This window comes from Ranitomeya imitator, chromosome 1 (genome assembly GCF_032444005.1).
Source record: "Ranitomeya imitator isolate aRanImi1 chromosome 1, aRanImi1.pri, whole genome shotgun sequence".
NCBI classification, from domain to species: Eukaryota; Metazoa; Chordata; class Amphibia; order Anura; family Dendrobatidae; genus Ranitomeya; species Ranitomeya imitator.
This window is the reverse complement of record NC_091282.1, coordinates 307,178,476-307,191,373: the sequence shown is the minus strand read 5'-3', so window position 1 is coordinate 307,191,373 and position 12,898 is coordinate 307,178,476. Positions and strand designations below refer to the sequence as shown.

At 47.9% G+C, this 12,898-nt stretch overlaps 1 protein-coding gene across 1 annotated transcript in view; it reads right to left on the bottom strand.

Annotated features, from left to right (window-relative positions):
* GCN1 (GCN1 activator of EIF2AK4) overlaps nucleotides 1-12,898 on the bottom strand; it is a 144,090-nt gene that overhangs the window by 26,575 nt on the left and 104,617 nt on the right. Inside the window, exons 31-40 of the mRNA XM_069758364.1 lie at nucleotides 7,446-7,516; nucleotides 6,941-7,106; nucleotides 6,628-6,822; nucleotides 6,292-6,538; nucleotides 6,090-6,211; nucleotides 5,893-6,007; nucleotides 5,555-5,734; nucleotides 5,247-5,467; nucleotides 5,003-5,071; nucleotides 4,777-4,915 (exon numbers count right to left, since the gene is read on the bottom strand). Coding sequence (XP_069614465.1) covers nucleotides 4,777-4,915; nucleotides 5,003-5,071; nucleotides 5,247-5,467; nucleotides 5,555-5,734; nucleotides 5,893-6,007; nucleotides 6,090-6,211; nucleotides 6,292-6,538; nucleotides 6,628-6,822; nucleotides 6,941-7,106; nucleotides 7,446-7,516 — 1,525 coding nt within the window. The remainder of the gene's footprint in view (nucleotides 1-4,776; nucleotides 4,916-5,002; nucleotides 5,072-5,246; nucleotides 5,468-5,554; nucleotides 5,735-5,892; nucleotides 6,008-6,089; nucleotides 6,212-6,291; nucleotides 6,539-6,627; nucleotides 6,823-6,940; nucleotides 7,107-7,445; nucleotides 7,517-12,898) is intronic.

The window sequence follows — 12,898 nt, the reverse complement described above, 5'->3', positions numbered from 1 at the left end:
ATCTCTGGACCAGATATCACCTCCCTACTAACCAGAATCCCTCAAAGTCTGTCCACTATTTCATCCTTCTTCTCCGCTAGATTTCTCAAACTTAACATGGACAAAACAGAATTCATCATCTTTCCCCCATCTCACGCGACCCCCCCAACGAACCTATCCGTTACAGTAAATGGCTGCCCATTCTCCCCAGTCCCACAAGCTCGCTGCCTCGAGGTAATCCTTGACGCTGATCTCTCCTTCAAACCACATATCCAAGCCCTTTGCACTTCCTGCCGACTTCAACTCAAAAATATTTCACGAATCCGTTCATTCCTCAACCGAGAATCTGCAAAAACCCTAGTCTATGCCCTCATCATCTCTCGCCTTGACTACTGCAACCTCCTGCTCTGTGGCCTCCCCTCTAACACTCTCGCACCCCTCCAATCTATTCTAAACTCTGCTGCCCGACTAATCCACCTGTCCCCCCGCTATTCCCCGGCCTCTCCCCTCTGTCAATCCCTTCACTGGCTCCCCATTGCCCAGAGACTCCAGTACAAAACCCTAACCATGACGTACAAAGCCATCCACAACATGTCTCCTCTATACATCTGTGACCTCGTCTCCCAGTACTTACCTACACGCAACCTCCGATCCTCAAAAGATCTCCTTCTCTACTCCCCTCTTATCTCCTCTTCCCACAATCGTATACAAGATTTCTCTCGCGTATCACCCCTACTCTGGAACCCTCTACCACAACTCATCAGACTCTGGCCTACCATCGAAACATTCAAAAAGAACCTGAAGACCCACCTCTTCCGACAAGCCTACAACCTGCAGTAACCACCGATCGACCAAACCGCTGCATGACCAGCTCTATCCTCACCTAGTGTATTCTCACCCATCCCTTGTAGATTGTGAGTCCTCGTGGGCAGGGTTCTCTCTCCTCCTGTACCAGTTATGACTTGTATTGTTTAAGATTATTGTACTTGTTTTTATTATGTATACCCCTCCTCACATGTAAAGAGCCATGGAATAAATGGCGCTATAACAATAAATAATAATAATAATATGGGGCATATTATGCTATGCAGCATCTTATAGGGCCATCAACCTTTATGGAGCAGCATATGGGGCACATTATGCTATGGAGCATCTTAAGGGTCCATCATTAACCTTTGTGCAGCATTATATGGGGCATATTTTAATATGGAGCATCTTATGTGGCCACTATTAACCTTTGGGCAGCATTATATGGGGCATATTTTTGTATGGAGCATCTTATGGGGCCCATCATAAACTATACGGAGCATTATATGGGGCATATTTTTGTATGGACCATTTTATGGGGCCCATCATGAACTATACGGAGCATTATATGGGGCAAATTTATGTATGGACCATCTTATGGGGCCCATAAGATGCTTAATTTTTAAATTTACCAGTAGCTGCTGCATTTCCCACCCTAGGTTTAAACTCGAGTCAGTAAGTTTTCACGTTTTTTTTGTGGCAAAATTAGGGGTCTCGGGCTTATAGTAGAGTATATACGGTACCTATCCGTTATTGCCGCGGGATCTCTTCGGGAGAGAGGCCGGGACATGAATCCTCCGTCGGAAATGGCGCATGCGTATAGCGCACTTCAGGCGCCATTTTGTAAGTTGGATTGGGATTGTAGCCCAGGAGAGTTGTGGCGCCGGAATCAGCGCCTGCGCAGTCCGCGCTTTCCGGAGCCATTTTTATATACTGAATCTATATACAGTACAGACCAAAAGTTTGGACACACCTTCTCATTTAAAGATTTTCTGTATTTTCATGACTATACATTCACACTGGCGGCATCAAAACTATGAATTAACACATGTGGAATTATATACTTAACAAAAAAAGTGTGAAACAATGGAAATTATGTCTTATATTTTAGGTTCTTCAAAGTAGCCACCTTTTGCTTTGATGACTGCTTTGCACACTCTTGGCATTCTCTTGATGAGCTTCAAGAGGTAGTCACCGGGAATGGTTTTCACTTCACAGGTGTGCCCTGTCAGGTTTAATAAGTAGGATTTCTTGCCTTATAAATGGGGTTGGGACCATCAGTTGTGTTGGTGGACTCACAGCTGATTGTCCTACTGAATAGACTGTTAGAATTTGTATTGTACTATGGCAAGAAAAAAGCAGCTAAGTAAAGAAAAACAAGTGGCCATCATTACTTTCTGAAATGAGTCAGTCAGTCCGATATATTGTGAAAACTTTGAAAGTGTCCCCAAGTGCAGTGGCAAAAACCATCAAGCGCTGCAAAGAAACTGGCTCACATGAGGACCGCCCTAGGAAAGGAAGTCACCTCTGCTTCTGAGGATAAGTTTATCTGAGTCACCAGCCTCAGAAATCGCAGGTTTACAGCAGCTCAGATTAGAGACCAGGTCAATGAGTTCTAGCAGCAGACACATCTCTACAACAACTGTTAAGAGGAGACTTTGTGCAGCAGGCCTTCATGGTAACATAACTGCTAGGAAACCACTGCTAAGAACAGGCAACAAGCAGAAGAGACTTGTTTGGGCTAAAGAACACAAGGAATGAACATTAGTGCTTTGGTCTGATGCGTCCAAATTTGACATCTTTGGTTCCAACTACCGTGTCTTTCTGCGATGCAGAAAAGGTGAACGGATGGACTCTACATGCCTGGTTCCCACCGTGAAGCATGGAGGAGGAGGTGTGATGGTGTGGTGGTGCTTTCCTGGTGACACTGTTTGGGATTTATTCAAAATTGAAGGCATAGTGAACCAGCATGGCTACCACAGCATCTTGCAGCGGCATGCTATTCCATCGGGTTTGCGTTTAGTTAGACCATCATTTATTTTTCAACAAGACAGTGACCCCAAACACACCTCCAGGCTGTGTAAGGTCTATATGACCAAGAAGGAGAGTGATGTGGTGCTACGCCAGATGACCTGGCCTCCACAGTCACAAGACCTGAACCCAATCGAGATGGTTTGGGGTGAGCTGGACCGCAGAGTGAAGGCAAAAGGGCCAACAAATGCTAAGCATCTCTGGGAACTCCTTCAAGATTGTTGAAAGACCATTCCCGGTGACTACCTCTCGAAGCTCATCAGGAGAATGCCAAGAGTGTACAAAGCAGTCATCAAAGCAAAAAGTGGCTACTTTGAAGAATCTAGACTATAAGACAATTTGAGTTGTTTCACACTTTTTTGTTAAGTATATAATTCCACATGTGTTAATTCATAGTTTTGATGCCTTCAGTGTGAATGTACAATATTCATAGTCATGAAAATACAGAAAAATAAATGAGACGGTGTGTCCAAACTCTTGGTCTGTACTGTATAAAATGTCAGAGGAGCAATCCAGCCACTTTCTACTGAATATATATAGAAAATACGTCAGCGCAGCAAGCCAGTGACTTTTTACTGCACATGACAGAATGGGGGCGCAGGATGGAAGCAGCACATTACAGAATGGGGGCGCAGGATGGGAGCAGCACATGACAGAATGGGGGCGCAGGATGGAAGCAGCACATTACAGAATGAGGGCGCAGGATGGGAGCAGCACATGACAGAATGGGGGAGCAGCACATGACAGGATGGGGGTGCAGGATGGGAGCAGCACATGACAAGATGGGGGTGAAGGGTGGGAGCAGCACATGACAGGATGTGAGCTCCACATGACAGGATGGGGACGCAGGATGAGAGCACCACATGACAGGATGGGGACGCAGGATGAGAGCAGCACATGACAGGATTGGGACGCAGGATGAGAGCACCACATGACAGGATGGGGACGCAGGATGAGAGCAGCACATGCCTGGATGGGGGTGCATGATGGGAGCACCACATGACAGGATGGGGGCGCAGGATAGGAGCACCACATGAAAGGATTGGGGCGCAGGATGGGAGAACATAACAGGATTGGGGAGCAGGATGGGTGCACATGACAGGATGAGGGCACAGGATGGGATCACATGACAGGATGAGGGCACAGGTAGAGAGTAGCACAAAACAGGATGAGGGTGCAGGATGGGGGCTGCACATAACAGGAAGGGGGCGCAGGATGGGGGCTGCACATAACAGGAAGGGGGCGCAGGATGGGAGAAGCATATGACAGGAAGGGGGCGCAGGATGGGGGCTGCACATAACAGGAAGGGGGCGTAGGATGGGAGAAGCATATGACAGGAAGGGGGCGTAGGATGGGAGAAGCATATGACAGGATGGGGGCGCAGGATGGTAGAAGCACAAGACAAGATTAGGGAGCAGGATGGAAGCAGCACATACCAGGATGGAGACCATATACCAATATAAATGCTCGCCACCCGGACGTAGAACTGGTTCAATAGCTAGTACTATATAATCTAATACCTTATTCACTAACAAACTGTAAGCGCCACAAACATTGCAGTGATTTCAATGCTTTACTAAGAGAAAATTTATTTTACAATACACTATACATGGCGTACATCATGATATGCTACAGCTAGTGATGAGCGCAATTGCTTTGTTACTAGAGTTTGCCAAGGGCGCTCGGGTATGCAGGGAGTATCACGGGTGCTCGAGTGACATGTTTGCGTCCCCGCGCCCACATGTTTTGCAGCTGTTGAACTACCACAAAACATGTGGAATTGCCTGAAATACACAGACAGTCCCCGCATGCTTTGTCGCTGTCTAACAGCAGCGAAACATGAGTGTGCGTGGACAAGAAAATGTCACTCGAGCACCCACAATACTCCCTACATACCCGAGCTCCCTTGGAAAACTCGCGTAGCGAGCACTTGCGCTCATCACCAGCTACAGCGCTTACCTTGAGCTGCACCCGAACGATCCACTGAACTGTAGTCGGACGCTAAGGTGTCCATCAGCCAAGGCAGCAAATCCTGGAAGCACGACTCCCCTGTTCCCTTCACCATTGCACCCAATGCCTTAGCAGCTACGGTGCGAACCTGACCAGTGATAACACAGTATCAGTATAGTGTTTAGATCCGAGTATTATATAAGGGTATCAATACCAAATATCTCACAAAACTTACTTCAGGAACAGGGTCTATCAAAGATGCCTTAAGTCCAGGTATGACACTTGGGAGGTATGGAGCCAGATCCTGAACACAAAAAATTACATCAGTCTTGTAGGGAAATGTATATAAACTCATTTCAGACCGTCATCTCAGCGCATGGCAAAACATTGAATAATTTACAACTCATGTCACAATATAAAAAAACACATACAAAAATAAAAGTCTAACTTTTTCTTATAATCTGAAATAAAGCTACTACCTTCTGGTCAGTAAGGGAGTACATGTTTCCGATAATCTGGGCCGCCATTTTCCTAGTATCTGTGGAGCGATCCTGGAATGCCCGCTGTACTATGGGCATAATCAAGGCTAAAGAGGGTGCATCAATGAAATGTACAAATTTTGTATCAAGCAAGGTTTGCAGGCACTTCTGTGTCATCCTTGAGGGATCTGTAAGAGCATCCAGCAAGATTGGACAGATCGCTTAAAAAAGAAAAAAAATTATTACTGGTTGAAAAAAAAAATACTTACTTCAAATGAATAAAATTTGCAAAATATCCCTCATCTCACCAAGAATTTCTGGATTCCGAATTACTGAGCCGATCTGGCGCAAGGCTTGCTGACCGGCTTTCTGCACCTTTACATGAGAGTCCGTAAGCACTTCAGTGAGTTTGGGCACGATGTTAGGCAGACAAGATGACAGCTGCTTTGGAGCACAGTACGCCATAGCTCCTAATAACTCCACAGATCCTTAAAGCAAGCAACCGAAATAGAAAAATCACTATCAGGACTGAACTAGTCACCTCTCAATGATTCACACACCCAAAATAGAAAAATGACAGCAAATAGAGTGGCAGATGGCTGTGGAAATCCCACAGATTAGCTAAAAATGACATGTAGAAAATTACCAGCTTTGGTTCTCCAGGATTCTTCTTCTAGAGCCACCAGAAGTGACGGCAATACAAGCTTCACACCGTGGGCACTCAGATTACTCATGACTGCCTTAGCACATTCGTCTGCAGCCTAAAACAAGAACAAATGTAATACAATTAACAAGTGATACATTTAACAATATTTTACACATTCATGTCTGGTCACCACCTACCTCTCGCACATACTGGTTTCCATCACCAAAGCACAGGAGGAGATGGGGCAACACATGAACCACATATGGCTCAAATAACTTCCCAAGCATATTGCAAAGCATCTCAAAGGCAAACAAAGCCCCTAGGAAAAAAGAAAAAAAAAACGTATTAAAACCTTGGTACACTGAGTCTTGGAAAAAATTTAGAAAAAACATTTCTTACCCTCCCGTCTCCGGAAGTTCTTTTTATCTTGAATAGCCTCTGTTAATGTGGTCATCATTTCTTGCTGCTTCAGGGAAAGAATTCCCAATCCCTTTACTAGCCCTGCAAGTCCATAAGCCGCACCTTTACGTTCGGCATACTTATCAGACTCTAGAAGAAGAGTCATAAGCTTCTGGATCATACTACCAGCATCCTCCTTGATAGCTGGCACTAAGGGTGGCAGACAGCTGGCTACAGATTCTTGAACCTGTGCAGGAATATGACCAAATCGAGATATCAATGAAGACTGTACAGACAGAAAAGTGCACAATACAAAGATTGGTAAGAAAAGAAGACCTGCTGTGACGGAGTAGAGAGCGCAGCAATTAGTTTGGCCACAATTGGTTTAACTTTAGGATCACTTTTGTCCAAGTGCTTTGCCAGGGACCCCATAAGAATGACAACGCTTTGTCGAACCGCATCATAGCTGGCATCATTTGGAGCATTTTTCAGAAATTCTTCAAACACTGGCAATAAAGAGCCAACACTATCCTGAAAAAAATGGCATATTTTACCACGAAGTTAAAGAATGAGATTATTAAAACAGTCTGCTAAATACAGACCAAAATACTAACAGTACAAAATCCATACATTGAGTCAACAATCTCACCTTTCCATGTGTGTTTAGTGCAGACATGGCAGCATCCAGCATGCATTTTCTGACATCAGGGTGACGATCATTAAGTGCATCAGGGACAAAAAACTGGAAAAGAGGCTTAACTTCGGAACTGTCTAAATACTGAGCAAGCTGGTTTAATGCCAGAGCTACCCCACACCTATGACGGGGAGAGAAAGCATTGGAACAAAGCTTGTAGTTGCAAAGACATGAAAATAAAAAACATAACACACAAACACAGACATACTATATATGTACACACACATTATATATATATATATATATGTATACACAGATAAAGACAGATAACTTGTGCATTCTTTTGTGTGTACATAATTACATGTATAAAATATGCATAATATATATATATATATATATATATATATATATATATATATATATATATGTTTTATACATCTAATTGTGTACATTATGCACACAATACATCTTTTTGGTCACATATATAGAAGTATCTGGAAATATAGAGACATCTAAGTACCTTGCTTCAAATTGGTCAGGAGGAGATTCTGAAATCACTCTTCCCAAAGCATCAAGTATAGGAGGTGGTCTCTAAAACAAAGAATACAAAATTAAAGAAGTCGCCACAATTTCTTTTCTCCATAAAATGTCCTAGCTGCTTGTGTAATTATGTGTAAGTGGATTGCTATACGTAATCATCACCATCTTTTGCGGTTTCCAGTGTTGTTGGGGGTTCACTTGAGAGTGAGTTGCTTAGGCTATTTGCAGGTCATGTGGACAAGAAGAGTGACAACGCTGGAAACTGGGATGACTCAATAAAAAACAGGATTTTTTGGTTGCTTACCGTAAAATCTGCTTCTCGGAGCCTTCATTGGGGGACACAGGAACCATGGGTGTATGTTGCTGCCACTAGGAGGCTGACACTATGCACAAAAAAAGTTAACTCCTCCTCTGCAGTGTACGCCCCACCAACTGGCATTATGAACTTCAGCTAGTGAGAAAGCACTAGGAGAAAAAACAGTAAGGCTGAAATAACATAACCACAAATATGAGAACTGTAAACATGAGAACAGTCATAGAACATAGAACAACAGAAACTGAATAATGTGGGAGAGTGCTGTGTCCCCCAATGAAGGCTCCGAGAAACAGATTTTACGGTAAGCAACCAAAAAATCCTGTTTTCTCTATCGCCTCGTTGGGGGACACAGGAACCATGGCACGTCTCAAAGCAGTCCCTGGGGTGGGAAAACAGACTTCCATCAGGTCAGAGGACTCACCACTGCCGCCTGCAAGATCCTTCTCCCTAAGCTGGCGTTCGCCGAAACGTAGGTATGGACCTTGTAAAATTTGGCGAACGTGTGGATGGAAGACCAGGTTACCGCTTTGCAAAGCTGTAGGGCGGAAGCCCTGTGGTGCACCGCCAAGGAGGCGCCGACTGCCCGGGTAGAGTGAGCCTTATTCCCGGGAGGGGGTACTCTGTTCTTGACCTGGTAAGCCTTCAAAATTGCCGTTCTGATCCAGCGAGCAATAGTCGCCTTGGAAGCCGACAGGCGTGCCATCAGGAATGACAAAAAGAGAATCCATCTTCTGGAGAGAGGCCGTTCTAGCCAGGTAGATCCTCACCGCGCTGACTAGGTCCAGCTTGTTCAACGATCGCTCCAGAGGATGAGTCGGAGCTGGACAAAAGGAAGGTAGAACGATGTCCTTGTTGAGGTGGAAGGTGGAAACCACCTTAGGAAGGAAAGCGGAGGCCTCAGGACTACCTTGTCCTGATGGATAACCAGGAAAGGAGGTCGGCAAGAAAGGGCCGCCAAATCAGAAACACGCCGGCTAGAGGTGAAGGCCACAAGAAAAGCCACCTTCCAGGATAGAACTGACAGGGAGATCTCCCTAAGAGGCTCAAAGGGGAACCCCTCAGAACTTCCAGCACAAGATTAAGATCCCATGAATCCACAGGAGCCCTGTATGGAGGTACAGCATGGACTACTCCCTGAAGGAAGGTCTTGACCTGTGGCCGAGAAGATAACGTCTTCTGGAAGAGAATGGAGAGCGCAGAAACATGGCCCTTTAAGGAACTAAGTGCAAGGCCCGAATCCAGTCCTGCCTCAAGGAAGGCCAAAATGGAAGGAAGGGAAAAGGACATAGGTGGAACGTGGTTGGACTCGCACCAATGGAAGTAAGCCTTCCAGGTACGATAGTAGATCCTGGAAGACGAAGGCTTCACCCGATTAAACTGAGCGACCGAGAATTCGGGTGGCAAATCGGACCCCGAGACAGCAGATCGGGTCTGTCTGGAAGCCACCAGGGGGCGTCCATGAGAAGATTGACGATCTCTGCAAACCAAGATCTCATGGGCCAATCCGGGGTGATCAGAATGACAGGCACCCTTTCCACCTTGATCTTTTTCAACAGCTTGGGAAGCAAGGGCAGGGGTGGAAACGAACTGCGACCAAGGAATGGCCTGAGCGTCGATGCCCACTGCGAGAGGATCGCGGGACCTGGAGACGAACTGAGGGACCTTCCTGTTGATTCGGGACGCCGTGAGGTCCACATCCGGAGTCCCCCATCAAAGACAAATCTGATAGAAGACCTTCTGATGCAAGGACCATTCCTCTGCCGCGAGGCCCTTGCGGCTGAGGAAGTCGGCGGCCCAATTGTCCACGCCGGAGATATGCACAGCGGATATCACCAGGACCGTTGCCTCTGCCCAAAGGAGGATCTTGGATACCTCGGCCCCTGGTGGTTGACATATGCCACTGCTGTGGCATTGTCCGTCTGCATTCGAATTGGCAAACCCCTGAGAATCCTTTCCCAGTGAAGAAGAGACAGAAAGATGGCCCGAATCACGAGGAGATTGATCGGCAGAGATGACTCCTGCGCCGACCAACGACCCTGAACAGTCAGGTGACGAACACCGCACCCCGGCCGAGCAGGCTGGCGTCCGTCGTCACCACCTGCCAGTTAACTGGAAGGAAGGACCTGCCCTGGGAGATGAGAGGTGACGTCAGCCACCAGTTGAGGGACCGTTTGACACGGGGAGAAAGCCGAATTGGACGATCCAGGGAGAAGACAGATCTGTCCCACTGTGATAGAGTAGCCTGCTGAAGAGGTCTTGAGTGAAATTGGGCGAAGGGAATTGCCTCCAATGTTGCAACCATCCTCCCCAGAACCTTCATGGCCGATCGGAAGGAGGGAAGCCGAGGACCCAGGAGCAGGCGAACCTCCCGGCAAAGGATGGATCTCTTGTCTTCGGTAAGGAAGACTCTGGTCTGACGAGTGTCGAAGAGCATGCCCAGAAAAACGAGGCGCTGAGAAGGAACAAGACAGGATTTCTTCCTGCTGACAAGCCACCCGAAATGGGCTAGGATGTCGAGGACGATGGACAGACTTTGGTGAGCCTGAGAAAAGGACGGAGCCTTGATGAGGATTTCGTCAAGGTACGGAAAAAGTACCAGGCCTCTGACCCTCAAGATGGCTATAAGCGCTGCCATGATATTCGTGAAAACCCTTGGAGCGGTTGCGAGACCGAATGGCAGGGAGACGAACTGAAAATGCTCCTGAAGTACTGCAAAATGCAGGAATCTGTGATGTCCCGGGAATATCGGGACATGGAGATAGGCATCCTGGATGTCTGTGGAGCACAGAAATTCCTGAGCCTCCATGGAAGCAATTACTGAACGAAGGGATTCCATCCTGAAGTGTCTCAGACGAACCCTCTTGCTCAGCAACTTGAGATCAAGAAGGGGACGAACCTTGCCGTCTTTCTTCGGTACCACAAACAGGTTCGAATAGAAACCTATGAACTGTTCTTTTTCTGGAACGGGAGCGATCACCCCGGATTTCAGGAGGGATGCGATGGCTGCAAAGAAATCTGGGACTAGCGCGGGGTCTCTTGGAGGGCGGGATTGGAAAAAACAATCCCGGGGTCAAGAAATGAACTCTATTTTGTATCCTGAGGATACAAATTCCCTGACCCATGTGTCCTCCACTGAGGTGATTCAGACGTCCCTGAAGAAGAGGAGATGGCCGCACAGCTTGGGAGGTGCACTGGGATCTTGCCGTGAGTCATGCCGAGGTGGATCTTCCAGTCCTAGACCTAGAGGACCTACCTTGGGAGTAGCAGGAACGCCAGGAAGGAGTGGGTCTAAAGAATACCGTCTTTTCTTGACGTGCATGTGGCCTCTGCTGCTGCTGGGAAAAGGAGTTTGATGCCGCGAAGCGACGAAAAGGCAGAAAGGACCGAAATTGGCGCCTAGGTTTGGACTGGGGAAGAAGGGAGCTTGTGCCCCCGGTGGGGTCCTTAATAATTTGGTCCAGCTTGGAACCGAAGAGACGAGATCCCTCAAAGGGCAGACTGGTAAGGGACTTTTTTGATGACAAATCCGCCTGTCAGGCCTTGAGCCAAACGGTACGATGGATGGCAACATTACTGGACGACTGAGCGGCACAAGACGCGGCGACCAGGGAAGCATAGACCAAATATTCCCCAGCGTGAGAAATGTGGGTGGCAAGTTCCGCCAGCTGTTTTGGTGGAGCTCCGGCCAGAATGCCCCGACGGAATTGTTTGGCCCATTCGGATATAGACTTCGAAACCCAGGTGGAAGCAAAAGACAGGCACAGGGTAGACGCGGCCGCTTCGACGGCCGACTTCGCAAAGGATTCTATGATTCTATGGTTGGAATTTTTCAGAGACGCTCTGCCAGACAGCGGGAGGACTGTGCTGGTGGAAAGTCTAGAAATTGGCGGATCCAAAGAGGGAGAAGAAGTCCAGTTGGCGATGAGATCCGGAGAAAAAGGATATAAGACGCCAAGGTGCTTTCCTCTTTGAAAGCGTCTGGTCGGATTCTCTCTTTCTCTGGTCAGAAGCTGATCGAACTCAGGATGAGGAGCGAAAACCTTGGAAGGTGTTTTAGACCATCTAAACAAAACCGCCTGATCTGCGGGTTCCGTAGAGGAATCTTTGATACCACAAGGTCTGATTGATCACTCCAATGAGACTCTGAACCATATCCCTCATGCTAGTGATTTGGTTCAAATCCAGCTCCAGATAATCCTATGAAAGGACATCAGGGAATGCCTCGCCTGGCTCAGGAAAATGCCAGCAGGTTAGGGGACAGGAGGGCAGAGCAGAGCTACTCATGGCATGCGAAGCGTTTTCCGGATGGAAGGCTGCACGGCTTTGAAGATTCTATCCAGGAACGATGGTTCTTCACTACGGGCCGTCCAGGAAGGCTTGTGAGACACTCTCCTGTTCGGTGCTGCAGGGCTGACAGATGACCGCCAAGAATGAGGACGCCAGGATTAGCGCTCTTTGGAGGAGGTGGAGCAAGGCTTTCCTGGCGCCGAAAAGAAAACTACAGCGGCGCAGGAGGAAGTGGGTGGGGCTAACCGCCAGGTTAGTAGCGCCAGGATGGCGCCGGTGGGCAGAGCTCGCCGAGATAAACCAGTCTTTCTCCCGCCCGAGGAAACAAGAAAGTGGGCGGAGTCGTGGCCGGAAGTAGGCTCCGGAAGAGGCCGGGGCCTAAATTACAAGCCGGCGATCGCCGGAGAGGGCCACGGTACCGGAAAAGGTGTGGCCGCCGGGGAAAACAGTGTGGCTGCCTGAAAGGCTGCCGCACCAGATCAGAGAAAGGTGCGGCCGCAGTAAAAGCAGCGCGGCTACCTGGAGGGCCGTCGCGCCGCTCAAAGCAAGGTGCAGCCGCAAGAAAGGCAGTACGGCTGCCTGTAAAAGTGCGGCCGCCTGTAACAGTGAGGCCGCCAGAGAGGAAGCAGCGTGGACGCCCACAAGGGCCACCGCGCAAACGGAGCGATGACTCTCGCCCCATATTCCCCCGCCTGCTGAAGACGACAATAAAGGAATAACTAGGGACCCCCCATGACCACCCCGACTTGAGGAGGGACCTAGAGGTACCTGAGGGAAGGGGAAAGTGGGATACTCACCTAAACATCCCATGCCGTCAGTTACTAACCTCA